Source organism: Geospiza fortis, unplaced genomic scaffold, assembly GCF_000277835.1.
Source record: "Geospiza fortis unplaced genomic scaffold, GeoFor_1.0 scaffold111, whole genome shotgun sequence".
Classification (NCBI taxonomy): domain Eukaryota; kingdom Metazoa; phylum Chordata; class Aves; order Passeriformes; family Thraupidae; genus Geospiza; species Geospiza fortis.
The window spans coordinates 728,816-753,486 of record NW_005054321.1 but is presented as its reverse complement, the minus strand read 5'-3'; the positions used below and the strand labels follow the sequence as shown (position 1 = coordinate 753,486).

At 32.6% G+C, this 24,671-nt stretch overlaps 1 protein-coding gene across 1 annotated transcript in view; it reads left to right on the top strand.

The window, feature by feature from the left end:
• CSMD3 (CUB and Sushi multiple domains 3) overlaps nucleotides 1–24,671 on the top strand; it is a 576,871-nt gene that overhangs the window by 487,182 nt on the left and 65,018 nt on the right. Inside the window, exons 45-54 of the mRNA XM_005420686.3 lie at nucleotides 2,122–2,299; nucleotides 4,362–4,507; nucleotides 7,437–7,517; nucleotides 8,676–8,789; nucleotides 12,977–13,165; nucleotides 13,560–13,706; nucleotides 16,034–16,222; nucleotides 20,129–20,314; nucleotides 21,637–21,831; nucleotides 23,514–23,687. Of these exons, the coding sequence (XP_005420743.1) occupies nucleotides 2,122–2,299; nucleotides 4,362–4,507; nucleotides 7,437–7,517; nucleotides 8,676–8,789; nucleotides 12,977–13,165; nucleotides 13,560–13,706; nucleotides 16,034–16,222; nucleotides 20,129–20,314; nucleotides 21,637–21,831; nucleotides 23,514–23,687 (1,599 nt within the window). The remainder of the gene's footprint in view (nucleotides 1–2,121; nucleotides 2,300–4,361; nucleotides 4,508–7,436; nucleotides 7,518–8,675; nucleotides 8,790–12,976; nucleotides 13,166–13,559; nucleotides 13,707–16,033; nucleotides 16,223–20,128; nucleotides 20,315–21,636; nucleotides 21,832–23,513; nucleotides 23,688–24,671) is intronic.

Here is a 24,671-nt window from a genome sequence, read left to right as displayed (position 1 = left end):
TTCCTGCTGGACTCAAGTGAACCTTAGGAATTTTGGGGGGGATTTGGTAGGTAAATTTAGGACCTAACTGGTACTGAATTCAGAAGGGGAAGCCTTATAATATAAAAGACATATGACACCTACACTGTCTATTTTTTTGAAAGGGGAAGAAATTAATTCATTATAATTAAATTTCACCACCCATTTTCTGGACCTTGTGGAATGGTAATGCCTTCATAGTTCATGTCTTAACTGCTAAACACTTAGCTTTTCCTGTTAGTTAGTTCTTGTTGTATTTTCTGTGCCTCACAATCAAAACAATTTATTGAATGCAGAGATTCTGTTTCTTTGAAATACCTTACTGGAACTAATAATTTAATTAGAAAATTGTAAGATGTCCAAAGCATGTTGTTTCTCTGAGTATCAATTTTGATGAAGTTCCTGAACAGTAGCTGAATGTTCTTTGTTTCTACTTAATTTGATATGAAAAATAAAGATTAAAAAATCCATCAGCTTGATAAAAGAGATCTAAGATGCATGTTTTCTGCATGATTACAGACTGTCAACACTACTCAACCACTAGACAAATTTCTTAAATTACATGGGGGTTTGTGCTAATACTTACTGTGGTATTTTTAGTAAAGGGTTTGTGACATTTTTATATGCTACAGATATTTTTGAGGTTTTTTTTGGGTTTTTGTTTTGTTTTGTTTTATTGTTGCAGGAAAAGGATAATGAGTTATCTTCTAGTTTCACTTGGTTTGATTTAAGATAAAGGCTTTGTGTTCAAAAGCATTAAAATTAAGTTGGCTTTTTCGTGTACACCTAGTATGAGAAATACACAGCATGTCTTGAATTTGTATTTGCTTTCATGTCTTTATTGTAAGACAAGATATACCAAGGCTTTTTTAATTCCTCAGATTTCCTGAAGCGGACAATCTGAATTAAACAGGACTAAACTTACTTCTGTTTGAACAGTTTTATTCTCTTCTTGCATCCCCATGCACCTAATATTCCTTTAACCTGTGCTCCACATCATCTAACACTCTCTGACCCTTCTAAACTCATCTTCCTTGCTTTAACCTATTCGGATTCTGTTTCCTCTCCTTTTCCAAGTCTTGTTCCCTGACAGTCATCAGACCATGTTTCACTCCCCTAAGATCTGGCTGCAAAACCATTTCTGTCTGTATTGCTCAAACCTCCTTGAGCGTTTAAGGTTAAAGCTGAAGAAAAGCAGTGCCCAAGCTGTTGAGTCTGAATGGTTGAAATGTCACTGTGCATCGCTTCTTACCCTACAGTTCAGCACCAAAGATCACAGCTCTAAAACAAGCAGGGCTTCTTTGATTATACAATTTTAAGCTTTGCTTACTTTTCTAGAGCTAGGCTTGTATAACATTTCTCTTCTGTAATAACCAGGTGGTGTCATATTCAACATACATCTGAAATCTGAAGGGAGAAAATAATCTAGTTTGGACTAATAGTTTTCCAGAAATAGAGAGTTATAAAAGTCCAGAATCTGTATGGTCACTCTTGCACTGTATGATGTCTAAAATTACTTTTTCACATGTGTTACAGAGAGGACTCTTACTTTATCTACCAGAATTTATATCCATAAATGCAAAATTACTATTCATACAGTTGGACACAATGTTTGAATTTTGAAGTTCCTCTAATCTTCACCCACGCCTCAACCTTGTATGTGCCTTCTTTCATGTGTTAATTTTAGTTGGCTATATTCTCGTGACCATACATGAAATTATGGTCACTAGAAGATAGGCAACCAAAATTAATTAGTGTGATTTGTTGCTGATTTCTAGCTGAAATTTACACAAAGCCCTAACAATGTCATTTTCAGGTGTGTAGTGAATTTCCACCTATATGTATATATATTTATTCAGTTCCATTTCTGATAGTATTTGTTGTATCAGAATGATTTTTTTTACTTTTATATTTGACAAATACTGTCAAAATAGACTTATGACTCTGCACAAAGCTGAATAAAATCTGTTTTCTTTGCACAGGAATGGTCATATGCAATGAATTAAGCGTACCAAATCTGTTCAAAACCAGAGCTTTTATATAGTCTAAGTAAAATGCAAAAAAGCATTTACTGGCTATTTTAAAAAAATGTCTTTTTTATAGCTCTGTGTGGAGGAAACATAACTGCAATGAATGGCACCATATACTCTCCAGGATACCCTGATGAGTATCCAAACTTTCAAGACTGTTTCTGGCTTGTAAGAGTACCACCTGGGAATGGAATCTACATCAATTTCACAGTTCTCCAAACAGAGCCAATATATGATTTCATAACTGTCTGGTAAGAAAACACTTTTGGCATTTATTTAATCTTCACATGACACTATATAACCAAAAATGAATTTAAAAGAATATGTTTGTGATTTTCCCCTTGAAACTGGTGTTCTCTCTAGGAGAAATGACTGAGTTGCACCAATCCATGTTTCCAATGGACCATTCTCTCTAGATAGCACTGGACAAGAAATCAAAAACAATAATAGTGTTTCTCAGTTTGCCAACAAAGAAAAGCATACAGAGGTATGCTATAATAGTTCATCAACAATCAAGAGAAATACTACTTAAGAAAGGAGTGATAAGGAATTTCAGATGTATGTATTAGTGTTTTAGGAAAGGCTACTTGAAACTAAAGTAGGGCAACACTTCATCAATTTCTTCCAAGTTGGCTTCTTTTATTCCTATGAGTACATAAAATGAGAGGCTCTTTTTGATTTGGCTGTGACAAAGAGAATTGAGCTTACAATAACTGTAAACAGAATTCTATTCTCTGTGTACTTGAATCCATGTCTGTCATGGCCCTGCATGATGACCCTCAGCAGCAGCCTATCACATTAATGCCTCCACCATGTATTTGAAGACATTTAATGGTTTTAGTCCTCATTTGTACATGTGTACATGTGTAAAAATTGTATGGTATACATGATGGCTATTTAATTATGTAGCCTATACCATTTCTGGGATACTTTTTATTAAAAATTTTATAGCAGTTTCCAATACAAAAAAAACCCCTTTTATTCACAATTCAAATGCTTCAAAGCATACAACATCCTTGCTAAAACAGAAGGGAAAGGGCCAATGTGCTATAATTTGGACAAACATATTACTACAAAATTTTCAAAATAAAATATATCCATAGTTTTATTTGGGCTTTTAAAAATATATTATGCTAGTAATTATTGAAAAAAAGCAACTTTAAATTTAAACATCTATTGCTTGCTATTTTACCATTCTAATCTGGAAGGAAATAAGGATGAGCATTTAATACTCCTGTATCATGATGCTGTCCTCTGTACAATTCCACTGTTGTTTAGTACTACCTTTGATTTAATTTTTCTATTGAAATGAGTGTTTCATTTCTCCATAAGGTAGCAATGATCTTTTGAGCAGTACATGTATTGTCAAAATCATAATAAATAGTACAAAATTATATCAGTACATTCATATGAAGAAGGATTCAAGAAATCATTCAGCTGTGTATCATACTGAGTTTTGGTTTAAGCTACCAAAAATTATATTAATACCTACCTGTAGTGGTAAACCATGACAGTACCTGAATCAAAAAAACATGACCATTTATATAAAATTCATAACAGAGCAACACATTGATTGAGAAAACTCTGAATCACTCATAAAAATAAATGTTAAATCAATTCTTATCTATCCATATATACTATAAACTATAAATAATAACATTAAAACTATTAATTAGGGGGGAAAAGCTAGGTTAAAATTTGCCGACAATATAGCATATCTAAAAGTAACTTAGAATAAACATTGCAAATAAAATGTGCATTTATTAATGTCAACATGTACTTTTCAAGGGGAATCTTGTATTCAGCAGTCTGTAAGCATTTTGGGTTTATTTTTGCCAAAGACGATATTCATTCTTGTATTTTTAATTTATTCTTTTAATTAATTATAACAACACTATTTAGCTCTTAATTTTCCTATAAATTATCAGATTCAAAATAGTGGTGGACATGAACAGTTATTAATTTCATTTATTTTCTGATAGCCACATTTCAACGTAGAGATACAAAAATGTGATAAGAGGTTATGGCAAGAAGATGAAGTGCAATCACAAATTCAGTAATTTTGAATTGGCTGAAATTTTTATTAAAAAATAAGAATTTGACTTTCAAAAGGTGGTTGAATTAGTATTCAGTCCATATACAGGATATGAGAAGGTCTTCAGCCCTTGTTGTCTGGTTTATCTTATTTTAGTTGTCTCATGCCTTTTAGTGTAATCTAGGGAAAATTTACTGCATTCACTTGAAATTTGGAGAAATCATATTAAATTTTTGGACCAAAGAAAGAAAAAAAATTATTCTGTTTGTTTTTCATAGGGATGGACCAGACCAAACTTCCCCTCAAATTGGACAATTTAGTGGCAACACTGCACTAGAATCAGTATATAGCACTTCCAATCAGATTCTGATAAAGTTTCACAGTGACTTTACTACCAGTGGCTTCTTTGTACTTAGTTATCATGGTAAGTGTGATAAATTAAACTTTTTCACTGTTTTTACTGGTCACTGGAGGAGGACAAGCGATAAAAAAATCAGTTGCTTTTTCTAAGAAGAGTTGCTATTATTAATATGACTGACCACTGCTAGGGTAATGCAAACATATGAAAGACTAATGTCAATGATGAAAAATCATTTATTTTCTTGACCAGATATTAAATTTACTATTAGTCAAACAAAATAAAAAGACTGCACTATGATGAGACATGAACAAAGAAGGCAGCATCAAGACCCTAAAGTTCAAGGTGCACATTCTTTTACTTTTTACAATGCTTCTAAAATTCCTTTGAAACCTAAATGTTTTTGGAGGACATTAAATTTCTTTTTGAAATTTGGATATTTTGAACTGTTGTTTTTGTAGCGATACCAATGATAGTGAACTATACCTATGATATATTGTTTACTACACTGTATAGTCCAATGATAGTGAACAACATAGTGTAGTTAACATTAATCTGCCCTTGAATTGAATGCTGACGGAATGAAAATGTGTATGAATTAATTCACTGAATTCTACCTCTTTTTGTAGTCATCCAGACCCTCTGTGACCAAGTGTCTTGTACATTGCTATAATTACAAGGAAAAAGATTAAGAAGTAAGGGTGGGTTGAGGCGCTTTGTGAATGCCCATTGGATTGGACATCCTAGGAAATTTGAACACACTACATCCTATTTTCTGGATGGTGGTCAAATTTTGTGACTAGAAGATTTTCTTTTTGACTTATTAAAGACAGTGGTGAGTACAGATAGACAGAATTGACGGGCTTAGAGGAACTTTAAGCTACGCAAAGCAAAACAGAAAAATACATAAAGCCTACAATGAAAAAAACCACCAGCAATTGATTATGGAATAGAGACTCCAGCAGGGCTACGCAGAGAGGGATCAGAATTTCCATTCCAAATCTTGGCATCCATATTACATGTATCAAATTGCAAACGACAAAATGACATTTTGTATTCATTAATGAGTCCATATGTATGGATATCTACTAATATATCAATATATGACCAAACATATACTAAAATGCTCATGGAATCATAGAATTATTCATATTGGAAAAGACCTTTTAGATCATCAAGTCCAACTACAAACCCAACACTGCCAATTTTGCCACTAAACCATGCTGATAAATAGGACATTACATGTCTTGTAAATACCTTCAGTGATGGTGACTCCTCTTCCCTGGGCAGCCTGTTCCAGTGCTTGGCAGCCCTTTTGGTTAACACATTTTTACTAATATCCAATCTCATGTGGAGTAACTTCAGACTATTTCTTCTGGTCCACTAATTTGCTAGTATTAAATTGTCTCTAAAGATCTCCTTTTGCTTGTTTCTTTTGTTGTGAAAATTTTCATACCACAGGTGTGGGCTCTAATGTGCAATAAAGATGCAAACCAAGCAGCACAAAGATTACTTATAAAGAAACTTAAAACTATTTTTGTGCTAATGTTGTCAAGACAAATAAATCTCTCTCTATCTTGGAGTCTGTGATCCTTCATATCAGCTGAACAAAAATTATAGTAATGAAGGAAAGGCAGTGAAGGAGTCAAAGAAATGCAAGGAGTCAAATTTATTTAAAATAAATGATTTTAGGATTAAAATTAATGATACTCATGTTACCCTAAAATGAGAGACATTTGAGATAATTTGTATGACTTCTTTATTGAATAAATTTTTAATTATGTTCATGATTTTTATAATTATTTTTCTTAAGAGGCAAACAGCACAGCTGTTTCATGTTTAATTGGTGTGTTTTATTGGTTTGGCTTTCTGACTCACTGATTTAAGTAGATCTTCATTACCTGAGTGAGGAAAAGTTGTAATAGGAAGATATCAAATAAGGGTGACTCATTAGTAACAAAAGGTCTTGCTTATGGCAAAAATTTTATGATTTTCAAAAGTTGACCAATTATAGTACTAAAGGATCTAATCACACAAAGCAACCAAGAATGTGTATTACTGAAGCTGAACTGTCATCTGCTATAAATAGATGGTATTTTTTGCTGAAGAGAAATGCTATAAACCAATGCTGTATGAAAATGTAATATTAATGAAAACCAAGCATACTTCATCCTGAACATACACTTTAACACAGAAAAGACTCCACTTTAGGTAAAAATATATCAAAGTGATTTCTTTTACCAGATTTCTGTCCTAATTGAATTAAAATCAGATTGTATTTTGTCTGTCTCCAAACATGGGCCCATTTTCATTGGATCTCTGGGGGAAAAATCAGTCTGCACCACTTCTGCACACACTTCCTACTTATTTTTTATTTATTTGATGTGGTTGTCTTGCCTGGCTGTTGCATAATGTGCTAAATCTGAGAACATTATTTTGTGTGAAACTTCAAATGAGAATTTTGAAAGCAGGATTATTCTCTGACACTATCTGCAGCATATGTGTACTCCGCAACTGTTTATTTATTAGGAAATTTCACATTCAAAATGCTTCTGTCTAGTTATGCTGCCTCCATGTAGATTCTTTGGGATTCCAAAACTTGCATTTATTGCAAGGTTTCAAAAGTGGAAGAGTTCAAAAGTAAAATTGTATCATGAAAAAAAAAACAAACAAAAAACCAACAAGCAAAACAATGATTGAAAAGTACAAAATTATTTGCTTTTTGACTAGAATTGCTTGAATGAGAAAATTGGCAGCCACTTCTAAACTTCTTATGTTATTTATGAAGAGGATTTCACCACTAAAACTAAATAACTAATTGAGAATACGGACACAACTTCCAATGTTTTCATTTCCTTTATTTTGATTCTTTTGAAAGTTTCAATATAAATTGAGTTTTTATGTTTATCCTGCTAATGTGGATATTAAATCTGTTATTGCATGGCTATGATAACTATGTTTGACAATGTCAACTGTGCTTTGTTCCTGTTTATAGCCTATCAGCTCCGTGTCTGCCAGCCTCCAGCAAATGTACCAAATGCTGAAATTCTAGCTGAGGATGACGAATTTGAAATAGGTAATATTAAAATAAAATAAAATAAAAGCACAAAATTCATCTATGAAATAAACTTGCTATGCACAGGATGCTTTTCAGAATGGAAATCATACTTGTAATATTTTAGATTATTTGAAAATACATTTTTTAAGAAATCATTCCTCTTTCTTATGCATCCTGAATCATTCATGTTTCAGAGATAGCATATAAGTAATACAATAACACTTTGTAATTGACTTAATTTTAAAATACATTTTTCATAGTATTTAATATAAAACATTATATTACATTGAAACAAACAAACAACCCATAAGCATAAGAAAACATGTAGACAATGGTATATTCAATGCCAGAATTAAGGTTCTGTGACTTAAAAGGTAAAATCAAATTTGTAAAAGTTATGAGGATCAGAGAAGGGGGTGATATTCTGACTTTCTGAGACATGTCAATAATATTACTTAGCCACTTATATTTCAGAGAAATATGATTTATCATCTGATTTGAGATGTCTGGTGAGATAGTTTTGCTACGTTATGGCAAAGAAAATAATTTTTTTTAGTATATGCACCAATATATGATTAGTTATATAGGTGACAAAGAGAAAGCACTTTTTTTTTCCTTTTCTCCCTGTAATATGGGCCAAAGAGAACTTCTGGAATATGCAGATTTTTACTTTTATTGGTGCATAAAACTACATGAATTTTTGGTTTCTTAATTAAGAAATGAAAATTTCTTCTTCTCAGAGTGCCAGACCTAGATAACATCAACAAATCCATTTACTACTTAATTTTTTCCCTCAGGATTGTATGAATTACTGACTTGATCTTAGACCTTTATTTAGTTCCATAATGTTTATCCTATAAATTATATTGCTTAAAGCTCTGTGGACATTTGGTTCACATAGCATCAGTCAAACCCAGACAACTTAGCAAACTATCTAATAAATAATGTGGTGGAAAGGAATGATAGATGCAGCACAGTGTGCAACACAAAGCTCATTTACCACATTTCTTAGACTAATGAAAGTTGTTTATGCCAGAGGTCATTTAGCCCATTGTATAATATGGTGGTAAGAAACTTCATTAATCAATAATGTTTTCAAAGCTAAAAGTCCCAGTTAGTTGCTGTTTAATGCTTATTTTGTTTGTGTGTTTTGCCCTGTGTTGTTTTTCTGAACAGGAGACATAATAAGGTACCAGTGTCAGCCAGGCTTTACGCTGGTTGGTAATGAGATTCTGACATGCCGACTAGGGGAAAGGCTTCAGATGGATGGAGCACCACCTACCTGTCAAGGTTTTTTTCCTTTTTATTTTCCTGCTGCCATACCAGTTCAGTGGTGATTCCTTAAATAACTTCTGCATCTCTTTATATAAGACAGCATACTGAAACTATTTCAGACTTTTGATGATTTATCCTAATGTATCTTTGGTTTGTTTCATGTATGTCAGATATTAATACTTTCAATGAACTTCACAAGTTGAAAGGGCTGATACTCTACTTTGTGAAAATAATTTTACTATTCCTTTTTATTTTTTTTAGGAAGTCTGGTAAATAATAAGACTCACTTCTCTACAACATAATAGTATGAAAATTTATATGGGAATTCTAAAAGATGCTAAATTAACATAGCATGGATTTGGATGAACGAGCACACAAAATTATTTTTCAGTGCAGTTTTAACTACTTGCATTTTTATTCAGTATATTCCAAAAAAAAGGTTTTCTGCATATGCATGTGTGTGTGTGTGTGTCTGCATGCATGTGTTTGTTCACTTTTTCTCTTATTGAGAACTGAAAACACAGAGATAATGCCATCTCATTGTTAAGATCAAAACGATTACAGTCCTGCCAGGCACTAACATCACACTTTAAACTAGTATTTATTAAGGTGAAATTTGATGTATTATGGTAGAATATAGATTTTCTGTAATAAAAGAAAAAAAAAAAAAGAGCTATTTCTTTCATCCCAAACTGGTTAGGGAACAAATGAAGATCAGCCTTGCACATGCTTCATTAAAAAATGGAATCTCTTTGCAGTTCCAGCAATGGGCATGAGTTCATGTTTTGCTACTAATTCTTCCATTTATATCTGGAAAGATAAATAAGGACCTAGAGTTATAAACATGTATGATAAGGCTTTTTCAAGAAAAAAATACCAAACCAAAACACCACAGCCTCATAAAAGTATAAGTTATATAAACAAAAGCCATTTTGAATTCTGCTAGTTTCTGTGATATACATTTGTGATCCATCTGTTCCTGAGCTTAATATTCTAACATCTACATCAGGATTAAAATACTTTTTCAAATCAGTCACAATAACTGTATTTGATTTACAGTTGTATTATATGAAAAATACTGCCATCTGTTTTTTTCTACCAATCTGATGTTTTGCTGTGTCCTTCTACAGTAATTTTAATTCATTAACAAATCCATAAAACACTCATTATGAAAAATTCATTGGGCAATAGTAAATTAATTATGAATAAATCTAGTAAATTTACAAGTAAAACTTTGTTATTTTACTGTTTCTAAGCATTTTCTAAAATTATGAAATGGTTCACAATATAGATGTTAAGAAATTAAACATCAGCATATTAATTTTTAGGACTTTATTATTACTATATTATTCACTTAAGCTTTCAGCTGTAAATTAAAAAAAATTGTGTATAAATTACTCTATACTCTTTTCCTCGATTCCTAGAAAGCTGGAAGTTACTCTTATAACTGAATAAGTTGTTTTACTTTGATTTTATGTACAAAACTATGCAGAAGTCAATCATTCACAGCACTAAGTGTAGTTCTTAAAAATGCAAAGTGAAATTGAAATATGAACTTCATAAGAACTTTTACACTGATAATTTCTGAAAATCTAGACATTTAGTTAGATACAAATATGTCTAGAAATAGCTTCCAACACCCCAATTTAAATTTAAATCCTAACTTGGCAGACGTATAGCATTTAATAGGTGAAAAACCTCCAGGCATTGCTTTAAATGTTAAAACTATGCAATATTTGATAGGGTAAATAGGACATATGTGTTGATCCTGAAGCATTCTCTCAGTGTGTGTTGCTGAAGGCATATTTGTATTCAATGCAAGACCCAAGACAAAAATTCAGGAATGATTACTTCATTTACCGTAGCTAATCTTTTATCTGTCAGATATGAATGCTAAACATTGGTTCCAAAGTTAAACTTTAAATCTATACTCTTATAATTTCTGTTTAAAGCAGAATGAAATTAACATGGTCTTCAGAATTAGATTTGGAAAATTAAAAAGAAAATTGCAAAAGAATTTGTCAAATTGTGCTAAAAATGACCAGTCCTACTGGCAACCTAGAAAAGAAAGCAGTATATTTTCTTTTATCTTTATTTATCTGATGTCTAAGTTTGAAGATCACAGTATACAAGTTCAATTTCTGTAACAAAAGATGAAGAGAGAGCTTTGTGGAACCTAAAGGCAGCAAAAATACATGCCAAAAAATTTCTGTCTTTCATGATTTTAGTACATCACATTGGTCTATGGATAAGATAGCACACTTCACTGTGCAGAGTATAACACACTATGTAAGAGTCACTTTCAAGGAAAAGTCTCAGTTCTTCTGTTGGTTCATATTAGTATTAGTGTACTAATTCTTTTCACTGGGTAGAGCGTATGGGTTTTTTTTTAACTTAATACTGTTAATTCCTGATGCTTTAACCTTGTGCATATCTTATATGCTTTAGGCAGTGTACTGGCATTTGATTGAATTTTTCTTTAATTTTTGGCTTGAAATAAACCAATACCTACTTTCAAAATTAATCCATAAGTAAATCTGAAGAATGCTGCTGAGCAAAATTTAAGTAACATAAGACTAACATTAGTCTTGAATCTAATATATTGCAGTAAAGATATACTAGACAAATGAGGAATTCCTAAAAAAATATTGATGCAAACTATATTTAATATTTATGTGGTAATTTAAATTATTTCAGGTTAGTTTACATCACTTTTAGTACTAGTTAAAACTATGTCAATTTTTTTTCTTTGTTTTTTCTCTTGTGTGTGTCAGTTGGATGAACATTTCTTAAAATTCTTGCAGATTTCCTTAAGGTGTGAAAATAGTCACTGAATTCCACAAGTTTAGCCAATTTTTATCAACTTATTTAGTTAAAATAGAATATTGTCCAAACAAAGCATGTAACTTTGCCCTTAATTTTCTTTTAAATTAGCTTCTACTTTCAGGATAAAATGAAAATTTCAGAGTAAGAAGATTCAAACTGTATTTTGTATCATAATAAGGGGAACCTGAGAAAATTCTGTAATGGTATCTCTTAACTATATCTCAGATAATATTTTCTCTGATTCATGTGAAACTTAGCTACCTGATTTCCAAGAGAATCTGTTTAACAGAAACAAGTCTTTAAATTCTCTATAAAATTCCTGGGGGATGTTTAGTTGAAAATTATCCTGAATTTAAGAATATCCTGAAATTAAGGGCAGTTTGTAAGGCAAAATCATCTGCAAATAAAAGAGTGTAGCCAGATTACTGTTATGCTTTCCCTGTCACACATTTTTTATATAAATATATGACTATATGTACGTATAAAGCTGAGAGGATTACTTTGTTCATTTTTTTGAGATATGTGTCACAAGTGGCACAGCATTGTAATTTGACAGCCAGATTCCAGCCATGAGAGTTTTGTTAAGTGGGCTGGAGGTGCTGTATTCAATCTCTTCTTGAATAATTGAAACTAACAGGTCATGAGAAACAACTCTTGAAGTTTAGCAACTAGAGGCTAATTTGCAACCAAGATACAAATGTTTTTAAAATATATGGGCAGATACAGTTTTTCAAGTTCAGTTTGGATGCATTTGAAGAGGGTTGGACTAGATGATCATCAAAGGTTACTTCTAACCCAAATATTCTATGGTTCTTGCAAAGTTTTTTTTTATGAAGATACTCCTTTTCTCTCCCTTTCTCTGCTTTCCTGTGTTCTTTATCTCTCTTTATAATTCAATAACTTTTACAACATAAAACCTGATTTTCGTAATTAATGAGACAATTTTATTTCCAATGGTCTTGAGAAAACTTAGATCCTATTATTTTTCTCGTGTAACTCAGGACTAACTCATTTTCATGTAGGAGTTAGTTGTCAGTATAAAAAGATTTCAAAGCTTCTGTTTAGCAGTGTTAGGTTCTGAATATAATGAAGGCATTTGTTCATATATAATGAGGCAAATATATTTTTTGAAAAAACTTCCAATAACATGGCAATATCAACTATTTCTATTTAATGAGATGCGTATTCTTGTAGACCTAGTGAATCCAGATAAATTCAAAATTAAATAATTTCATCATATTTCAAATCACCATGTTTCTCAATTTAAGGAAATAGAATGAGTAATGCTGTTCTTTAAAACTCGTGAAAATCTCATCAATCACATGAAATACAAATAATGGGCTTTAGATTTTTTTGCCAATTTTTCTGTTTCACAGTGCTCTGTCCAGCCAATGAAATGCGTCTGGATTCAACAGGCGTAATACTGAGCCCTGGATATCCTGACAGCTACCCAAACCTCCAGATGTGTGCATGGACCATTACTGTGGAAAAGGGTTATAATATCAGCATGTTCTTTGAATTCTTCCAGACAGAAAAGGAATTTGATATACTTGAGGTTTTTGATGGTAACTATAGAATACATAACTTTGGATGATACCTTGTCTATATCACTGGGTTTTTTATATTGCTTCTGTCTAATAATTATCACTTATGCATATCATAATTTTTCAGTATAAAAAAATCTTAGGCAATTATTTTGATTTGTTATGATAAAAAGAACTGTTGGATTACTTTATTTTAAAATTGTACTGTATGCTATACTTAGAAATAATTTTTGTTTTGAGCAAATATATAACTTCCAGTTATAACGTATTTCAATTTTTTAGTTCAAATTAATTTGCCATTTGCTTGAAGGAAGTTTTGCATGTATGTTAATTGTGTGTATACATTTTATTGTATGTTATTTTAAACTTTGTAACTCCTTTTGTCCTTCTTCTTTTTTCCTTCCTTTGTACCAAGGACCAAATAGTCATAGCCCATTGCTCATATCTCTCAGTGGGGACTATTCATCTTCTCTAAATATAACCAGCAATGGCCATGAAGTATTTCTCCGGTGGTCAGCAGATCATGGCACCAATAAAAAAGGTTTCAGGATAAGATATATAGGTATGCAAATGTGACTTTTTATAATGTGCATAAAATTTCAATGTGGAACATTTGTTTATGTGAAAAGAGTAATATAAGCTATGTTTGTATCCTTAATTAACCAAACTCAGAGAAAATCCAATCTGTTCTATATATATGAATCTAATGACCCTCATCTTGTGAGGAAAAAAAAACCCCACACATGTGCTCTGTAGAGAATTAATAAAAGACAGGGCTTCAAAATGGCATGAGGCAGTACTAAAGATAAAAGAAGCAGCTTCCCCTTCTCCATCCCACTTATTTGCACTTGAGTATCTCTTCATACTAGGATGTTTTTCTAATAAGATCTTTATGCAATTCATCTTTAAGAATTTTGGTGGGACAGGGGAAAGCATTGCAACAAGGCAGGAGCGAACAGCTATAAAGTGGAAAAATATAATACCCTGAAGAGTTGAACTTTTTAATTTAAGGTTCGACAGAGGCAGCAGTCAACATTAAAAGAGATAAATTTGTATGTCAAAGCCAGTATTTTATGTGTTATTAACTCAAATTAACATATTTATGAATAGTGTATGGAAATGGTACCTTACAAAGTTAGATTTTAGTGAAATTGCTTTTACAGAATTATTATATAATATTTATTTTACTGGAAAATCTTTTAATCAGTTAAGCTAAAGTAGATTTGTTGCGATTTACAGTAATTGCACAAAATCTATATTTGAATTTTTTTTATGATGACCAAAAATATGAAATACACACAAGGAAGAGTACTGGGGATAGTATCTGTAGATTCTAGAGAAGTTATTGGCATGAAAGTGGTTTCATTTCACAAGGTGGATAAAAAAATAAAGAATAAGTATAAAAGTCTTTCTGCTGTTTTTTTTTTTGGTTTTCCTTCACGATTGGAGAAAAATAATTATGATCATATATACTGCAAATACATCAGTTCCATCTTTCCCTTTAGGAGAGAACAGTTTTCTCAGACTTAAAATATTTGTTGTTCCTTAGGTAAAATTCACTGTTTACTAGGCATAAAATAATATATGCTATTGAATTTCATTTCCTGTAGTCCATTTTGGATCTGTTAAAAGAGAAAGAAGAGAAAATTCTTCAAAGTCTTTTAGACAGTGAGAGAACTGTTGAGAGGCAGACAGGAAATATTTTCTAGTGGTCTGTTTCACACAGAAAAATAGTGGTATGTCTCTGTATATTTGGTTCTTTCAAAAAGTGTAAGTCAGGAGACATTTACTGTAAGGAAGAAAATACTTTCATAGTATGTGGTCTGAAAGATACAGCAGTAGTTCTGATTCTGCTCTTTGCTTTAATATGTTTAATAAATATTTTTTGTAAACAAGTAGCCATATGACTACATTCTGGCCAGAGGAAGCTTTCACATGAGAAAAACATTGACAGGACAGTTTTCTTTCCAACAAAAAGGAAATGGCTCTTCATGGCATGCAGCTATTAATCAAATTAATCAGAGACCAAGTTAAACTTTTGCATACACAAAATTCATCTTAAAGTGGTTACCAGGTTATAAGAGACTTCTGGTCCATTCCTATGACAAGATAGCCAAACCTAAATTACTTGGTACTCAATAAACAAGTGAGATAAAGGAAACATACTAAGTAACCAGTATTTAATGTCAGAGTTGTTAAGTACATAAATAATTTCAGATTACAAGAACTGTAACTCATAGATATTTTTTGCTCTCATATTGAGTTATGATTTTTTTTCATAGTCTCTAGATAAGACTCCTGTAAAACTTAAAGTGTTCTAAATAAATCAACAAAACTAAAAGCAGTATTTTTGCCATGGATTTATCGTGATAGTCATTAATATCATTAAAATATATTTTTTATGTTTTATTTCAGTTCAGTGTATTACAGAACTTAAATGAAAGAACTTATATAGGACCAGAAAAAAGGGCTATTTAAAAAGAGTTATGTTCAGGATGTACTAGTTATTTCCCTCTTTCAAAAATTTATATACTACTGAAATATATACAATTGCAATAAATTTCATCATAAACTAAAGTTCAGTAGTTTGATTTCAAAAGAAGATGGTAAAAAAACCCCAAACCTCAAAGCTATAGCCAATTATAAAAGTGAACTATCACTTCATTTTTTGGGAGTCTACTGAAACTGCAAGCTTATAAAGATCTATTTTTATTACCTTTATCTTTTGTGAAATTGGTCAATGTATGCATTATTATACATAAAATACAACTTTTAGCAATGGTTTCTCAGTGTCCGATCAAATGTCCACTGAGTTCAACAAGAATTTCTCAAGAATTGCTACATGAATTCTGAACACATATTTTATTCCTTTAATATTTATGTTTCAAGCTCTCTACTGCAGCACCCCAGAGTCGCCCCCGCACGGTTTCATTGTCAGTCAGACAGGCGGACAGCTCAACAGCATGGTCCGTTGGGCTTGCGACCGCGGCTTTCGGCTCATTGGGAAAAGTACTGCCGTGTGCAGGAAGTCTCCTTATGGGTATTACTCCTGGGATGTTCCAGTCCCAGCTTGTCAAGGTAAATTCTTTTGTTAAAAAAAGATACACTCTAAGAAACTTTCTTTTTCTTTTCTGACTTAAAATGAATAGAAGGGAAATGTTTTGGGCTCCTACTTCTGTGCCAAAATTTTTCAACCTCGTAAAAACAAATGTACTTTTAAGAAACAGTATTTCAAGAGCAGCTAATAAGACTGACATACAAAAAATACTGCTTTAATATTCAGTGAAGAATATTTAAGAACTTCATTTTGGTCCAATAACTATTTCTGAAATTTCACATAAGTCTTCAAAATGCTGGTCTTCTTTGAGAACTAATATGACTATAGTTTTCCAAGGAGTGGGTATATTTTTAATGTATATTTTTGGAACTGGAACTATGTTCCAAAGTTTGTGAAAAAGGAATAGATTTTAATGTTTCAGTTTGATTAACAATGTTGCCTAAGCTGACATATAGTGACCAAACATTTCTGTGATAGTTCTATTTTTAGGGAATTTTGGATATTTCCTATTTGTCATTTTTTCCTGTCAAAGTATCTGATGTGGCAATAAATTTTCCTGATTTTTTTTACATTTTCCCCTAACTAAAAGGTAATTCTCATAAAATCATACAAGGGTTTACTTGGAAGGGGCCTTAGAGTTGTAGTTCCAATCCCTCTGGGATGAGCAGGAACACTGTTCACTCAACCAGGTTGCTTAAAGCCAGTCCGACCTGGCCTCGAGCACTTCCAGAGACAGGGCATCCACAACTTCTCTGGACAACTTTTCTGTGCAAGTTTCCACAAATGTGAAATTCAGCTCAAAACTGTTGTAAACTAAAATGTCATTGGGTGACCTTTGGGAGATCTGTTATTTATATAAAAGTCTGTTATCATGCCTTGCTCGCTTGCATCTTGTTTCTTAAAAAATTAAAAATTATGGTTAAGGGACAGATATATTTTTTTTGTGCCACTAGAATTATTGTTAATATGGATAATATGACTCAAAATTTATCAAGTCCTAATGGAGATTTTTGAATACTGAAGGAGTAATTAATCTCAATGGTAGATATAAAACATCTCAGGTTGCAACTAGAATGTATCTGATATATATTTTACTGACTGGTAAAAGACACAGGATGTGAATTATGTCCATTACGTGAATAAGCAATATTGTAGAATTTGTTGGTGCTTAGGATTGTAATCAATGCTGTTCAAATGTTACAATTATTTTGCAAGTGTGTATTAATTTTTGGCACTGCTGAATGCTAGCCCTGACGTGACACAATGAACATTGTTCAGACAACTCTTGTAATTGTCTCAAAGCTTTTATTATCATTAGTGTGCTACTGAAGGAAGAGGTTAAGCTAGGCCAGTTATGCAGTAAAGAGTGTTACTTGGTTATACAAGCATATAGCTATCATCTTGGAATGGATAGATTTGCCTAATCTGCAATCCAAGCTATTGAGGAATTTAAGAATAAACATGGTCACATATTTTCATTTTAGTGCCATAGAAGTTGTTTCTTTGGTGATGGCAAGTGAAATAGTAGTTTTATCAGATGTTCAATAATAGATGGAAGGGGAATATTCTCGTTTAATTAACTTGTCACTTTTTATCTCTCTGGGGTCATGGCCTCATACCCTCTAGAGCTTTGAATTCAATTATAGTTTCTTGGGATCTTCAATTTCTTAATCAGAGTTTTCTCATTTTTTTTCTAAATGTGTGTTTGTCTCACCTTGCCAATAGATACTGTGACAGTATTAGGTATATATTCTTATGGTTGCCAAGACAGGGTGATAGCAAATTAGAAATATTTTTCTGTGATCGTTTCAGCAGAGTGTGTCTGTACTGTGGTTTTTGATTTTTCTTTTTCTTGAATTTCCATGTAATATGCAAGGGGTTTTTTTTTATGGCAATGGAAGAATATTTTAACATTGATTCTTATGCCTCTGTTCTGCAAGTTGTTATAGGATTGGTGCTTTACCTGTGTCTTAGCTGTGATTATTAGCTTTGGTACTGAGCCACACAGCTGTTATATTGCTTATGAAGCAAATCAGTTTTATGTCAGATCAGCTCCCAGTAGGGGCAAAAATAGATTGCACTCTTTTTTTTTCCCCAAGTATTTATACATAGTCTGAGAGGATTAACCTTCCTCTGTGGGCATGATAGGTACTTTCTTAAGGCTCAAGATGTGACTTCAAAGTAATGTACTTCAGACTTAAATGTCTAAGCCCTTTTTTTTCCACTTTTTTTTTTTATCTGACCTACATTAGATATATGGTTTCAGAATGTGGAAAGGGGTTAGCTTTTATTTTTAGTCCCAAAACAGACAGAGAATTATTTAGAACCAGGTCTTCTCTTGGTACATTATTTTTGTTAAAGAAAAGAAATAAAATAGTAGCTTATACTTTTATTTACAGTTTTCAACTTTCTTCTCTAAGAAATAGAGGAGCCAGCAAGGAGAAGTGCTATGCTGGATCTTTTTCTCAGCAACAGGCAGGGGCTCATGAGGAATATAAAGCTGAAGGGTGCAATGACTGTGAAATTCTAGGGTACAAAACCTTTAGAGCAGAGAGCAGGGTGAATGCTAGCTAGCCTTGATTTCAGAAGAGCAGAATTTGACCACTTCAGGGATTTCCTTTGTAGAGTACCATGGAATAAAGCCTTAGATTTAAGGCTTTATAGACAAAGATAACTGGTTAATAGTCAAAGGATCACTTCTCCCAAGCTCAGAAATGTTGCATCCTCAATGTTGTCAAAGAGAAAACCAGGTAGAAATTTCAGGACACCTGCCTGGATAAGCAAGGAGCTCCTGGACAAAACAAAATACAAAAACGAAGCCTGGAGAGGGTGGAAATGAAGGCAGCCATCCTGGGAGGAATACAGACAAGTTGTCCAAGCAGCTGTGGATCAGGTTAGGAAAGCTAGAGCCTTGATAAAATAAATCTGTCCACAGTTGTCAACAAATACAGCTTCTAAAAATATACTGGTGATAAAATGAAGACTAGGCAAATCGTGAGCCCTGTCCAGAAGGATACAGGACACTTGGTTACCTGGGACAAGGAGACAGGTGAGGTACTCAGCAGAGGTTTTGAAAGTCTTCACTGACAAGTGCTTCAGTCTTGCTTCACAAGTCACAGATTACAAAGACGAGGGCTAAAAGAAGCCTACAGGAAACATGGAGAGGGGCTTTTTTCAAGGGTATGCAGTGATAGGATAAGGGGAATGGCTTTAAAATAAAAGGGGATCAATTCAAATTACACATCAGGAGAGAATTCCTTACTGTTTGCCCAGAGGACCTGTAGATGCCTCATGCCTGGAAGAGTTCAAGTCCAGGCTGGACTGGACTTTAAGCCATCTGATGTAGTAAATGATGTTCCTGCCTGTTGCAGAGGGATTGGAACTAGATCTTTAAGGCCCCTTTCACCCTAGGCCATTTTATGATTCTATGATTGAATATTTTCAAAAGGGTATTTTCTTTCTGCTTTCCAGGTGGAAAAAATAGAATGTTGAAAGGTAATTTTAGTGATTTGCCAGAGGTCACAAAGTACAACCAATGGAAGAAATCTGAACATAAATCATATGACATAGAAACACAGCAAGTGTGTTTCCCAGACTGGTGCCTTACTGATGCAACCATGCTGGTCATATTTTTTTCCAGATATTTTCTATTCCCTTTTCTTTATTATCATCTGCATTTTGAATTCTTAGCTGCAGAGTTATGAACCATTATTCTAATTTTTTTACTTTCTCCATCAAAATTCAAAAGCTTCATTGGATTCAATTCCCTAAAATTTTAAGAAAATTTATTTCCACGCTTAAAACTCACATTAATGAGGTAAAAATTAATTTTCATTAATTTAAGATTAGTGATTTTACAATGCATAAGCTCTCCGAGGTCAATGGAAACTTATATTGAGGACATAAAATACTTTGTCTCTACTCAGCAATATCTTGTGGAATTCCTAAAGCTCCACTAAATGGTGGGATATTAACGACAGATTACTTGGTTGGCACCCGTGTTACTTATTTTTGCAATGATGGATACAGGCTATCAGCCAAAGAGCTTACTACTGCAGTCTGCCAGCCCGATGGTACCTGGAGCAATCACAATAAAACACCTCGCTGTGTAGGTGAGTAACGTGTAAGAAATCTCTGGTGAGTAAAAACCTGTCTGTACATTTTTTTATTTATCCATGGCACAAATCTTCATATGACTTAAACGCTCATCTTCAGGTTGTTTTAATCTATGAATTATTTGCTGGTGTTCAATTATTATGAAATACACATATGAAGGATATGTAACTAAGACATGCTGAAACTTCACAGCATAAGCAGAATAAACATGCTAGAGCTTATAGAACACAATCAAGCTAATAATTAATTTACAGTTAAATCAAAGTTAATGGTTTCAGAGGTTTTCTACAAAAGTCATCTCTTCAGTTATAGCTGCATAATTCATGTACCGTTAGCACACCCTTTTTACTATCCAGAATTGCAAAACCTGTGATAATTGTTTGAGACTGCTGCTTATTATTTATATTCATCCCATCATTATAGTCCTACACCATCTAAATTTGGGGCAACATCACTGCAGGGAAAATGCATTTAACTCCCAAAATCATGTGGATATCAGCAATTACAAATGGGAAATGGGATATGAAAACCCAGGTGATTGCAAGAGTGATACAGGGATGTCAGGGTCTCATGCACATTAGGTTTTTGGATTATCTCACCAAATGAATTTTGGAAATGAAAGCAAATTAAGACTGGAGTATTTTTTAAGGATTTCCCCTTTCTCCTTTTTTTTCTCCTTGTTCTTGAAAATTTCATTCTGTTATGAATTTTTCTCTTTCTAAAGAACCACTGAAAATAGAGAAAAACAAAGTGGGAAAAATTGTTATGCTTCTTACACTACTTTTTATTCTATTAGTGTTGTAGAATGTTATTGTTCCATTTCTGAAGGAAGAATTAGAATTAAGAAATGAGACAAAAATATATAGCTGTTAAAAAATCAATCTATATTTGGATATTATTTTTTTCTGTCACCAATGTACCAATGTACAGCCTCTCAAAGAAGTCTTTCATATCTCATGAAGTTTACCTGGGTAGAAAAATAATTTCTCCATTTAAATGTAATTAAAATTTTAATAAAGATTCTGGTGCCTTATGTAAAATGTCATGGAAGGTCCATCTACAGTGAATTCAACCATGGTATAGCTCCTATCTACATCAACTGCATCACTCTGCATACACAATCCCTTCTCTTTCTGCGTAATTATTAATTAAATGAGGCAACTCATGCCCTCTAACCACAGCGGATTTCAAGTACAGCTTTAGTTTTCAAAGATTATGTCACTGTGTTTAAAATATATTTTTTTATTAATAATGGTACAGATTTTCCCAATCTGCCTGTGCTAAGCCACCAAACTATGTCTTTTTGTTATTTTGGAAGTTGTTACATGTCCGAGCATCAATTCTTTTACCCTGGAACATGGAAGATGGAGAATAGTGAATGGTTCACACTATGAGTATAAAACAAAAGTAGTTTTCAGCTGTGATCCTGGGTATTATGGTTTGGGACCGGCGTCTATTGAGTGCCTTGCTAATGGCACCTGGAGTTGGAGAAATGAGAGGCCTTACTGCCAAAGTGAGTACCTCTTTTATCTTCAGATTTCAGGAAAAAATATTTTATTGGATGAACTAGAAATGAACTAATTTAGTATTAAAAACTGTAAATCAGAAAAAGTGTTTCTTGGCTGGAATTCTAGGGTATCCTAAAGGTTGTTATTTACAAGTATAATACATTAGATTTGGTGACAAGAACATATCTGTAGGCACACTTCTGGAGTTTAAAGGTCCCTAAATTTATAAAGGTACAAAGAACATATTTTCCTATATGTTTATTTTAAGTCAGGAATGCTGTAAAGTCTTAAAAAATGCAAAACCTTTGTATCCTGTCTGCACACTTGATAAATAAAATAATCTCTCCTTTATGGTAGTTACCACATAGTGTGCATTTGCACATATCCACATCATTCCTACCATTAGCTGGTTTGCTGGTAAACTGCAATAGATAATTTTTAAAAAATAAGTAATTAATATTCAGATATTTAAACCAACCAAAGATGTAGCTATCATTGTGTTTCCCTCCCCTACTGCTGTGAAAAGCAAATTTCTTTATAGATTTACATTTAGACATCTCTTTTTGAAAACTGTGGGGTTTTGGTTACGCTTTGAAGCTGCAAAACTCTTTCTCTTTATGGCACATGGTGTGACATATCCTCTGACAGAGTGGGATACAACTGTGCTTTTGGTTCCTGCATCAAAAATGTGTGTATCTGCATGTTTTTATATAAATACAGAGATATCTAAAAAAGCCTGTAAATAAGCCAGATAACTGTGGCTCAAAATATATTTGTAATTTATTGACAATATATATGAAAAAAAGGTTTAAAAATGCATTTTCAAACACAGATTAATTATACTGGAAATTAACCTTGATTTTGAGTTCTTTAGAACTGGAAATTGAATATAGAATTTAGAGAATTTTAAAAAGTTAATTGCAATATTTCGTCTCTACTAGTGTTAAAAATACGTGTATTTGTCTGTATCTCTATCTCTGTATATGTACTCTACATACTAAATTTGTATTTGTATTTCTTTTTACTTTGAAAGGCAAACAACTTTTAGCTATGTTTTGAGAAGCTTTGTTTGAAATATTATGACTTACTTTCTTCTAGGCATAAAGTGTGCTACCTAATTTCAACCTCCTATGTACTACTAATATATTAGATTTGTTAATTAATAAAAGAAAATTGACAGAGAAAAATATTATTTTGATTGAAAAGATGTTTCAATTGTAAAAAAATAGCAATAAATTCCATCAATATCATTCACTCTATAAAACTGTAATATGTGAATGCTAGGGAAGACATTTCATTATGATCTAGAAGACCAAAATGGCCCCTTCCCAAAGAAGCATAGCTAAATCTGATAGCAATTGTGATGTTCCAGTATGGAAAATGTACTTGATTAAGCCAAGGTAATCAAACAGCATTCAATAGTGTTCTGAGTGCCTTTCTTAACTTTACAGACATTATTTCAATCGTTGTTCCCCCTCTTTTAATCATAATTTCTGGGGAAGGAATAGTTTTTGTTTTCAGGTTTTTAATCCATGATTTCCACAGTTTTCTCCAAAATGCTTCAAGGTGTGAAATTTATTTATTTGATTGACTGGTTGATAAGTATTGTTGGTTAATAGGAATTATTGTTTGGGTGTTTGTGATTCTCAGCAGTACACTTTGGTTTTGTTTTTGTTTTGCCATGAAGTTATTTCCTGTGGAGAACTTCCTACACCTCCAAATGGGAATAAGATTGGAACTCAAATCACATATGGATCTACAGCTATATTTACTTGTGACTCAGGATACATGCTAGTTGGCTCTGCAGTGAGGGAATGTCTGTCATCTGGACTCTGGAGAGGAATTGAGACCAGATGTTTAGGTATGGATACTCCTGTCATGACTTGTCCATTTTCTTTCTCTCTAGGAGACAAAAGTAAGCAAAGTGACCTGCTTGTCCTTTTCTATTAGCAGACACATTGAAGAGAGCTCTGCATGTGTGTGGCTGGGCAGCACTGTTTTCCTTATCACATTAGAACTATGTTTATGTTTTCAAAAATTTCATTATCTTTCAAAATCTGTGTTACTGTATTTTTGTATATGTATTTAAAGTACAACTATACATAAGCAGCAAGACAGATAGATTCCATATATTTCAACTCTAATACATATCCTCACTAAAATATCTGCATAGTAGATCTGAACTAAGTGATTGTGTCATAGAATTAAACTGTATTCTTGAAAAGACACAGAAAGAAGAAAAAAATTGTGGAAAGTTTGGCAGGACCAGTGCAGCCTTATTTCTGAGAGAAAGCCACTATCCTGATCCTTTTTACAGAATTGAGACCCTTTACTTGTACAAGTTTAGGCATCTTCTCTTATTTCATATACTCAGACATATTTGTCTGAATTATTTATGAATAAAATGAACACATGAAACAATTTCAGGGCTTCTTTCTGATTCATTGTCATGTGTACCTTGAGATGGGTTATCGTATTATGTTTTAAATGTTTAAATCATAGGTCTTAACTCTATATTTAACCAAAATTTTAATTTCAGCTGAAATCAAAAGTATGTTAGCATTCTGAATTAGAATGAAATATGCAAATAATCATGTTGTATCTCATTTGTAGAGGCATGAATATATAACAGACTATCCATAAACTGATACTCTCAGAAAACTGAACTAGAATATACATTAAATATAGAGGTTTGTTGCAATATATCTTTGTACAGGTTTCTATTCCCCTTTTTAAACTACTTTTAATGTCAAATAATTTTTCTTCTGTAAAACAGCATTATTTTCTAATGTTCACATAAGTGAATGACCAATGAATGAGCAGAAGGGTTGCTTATCAAGCTACA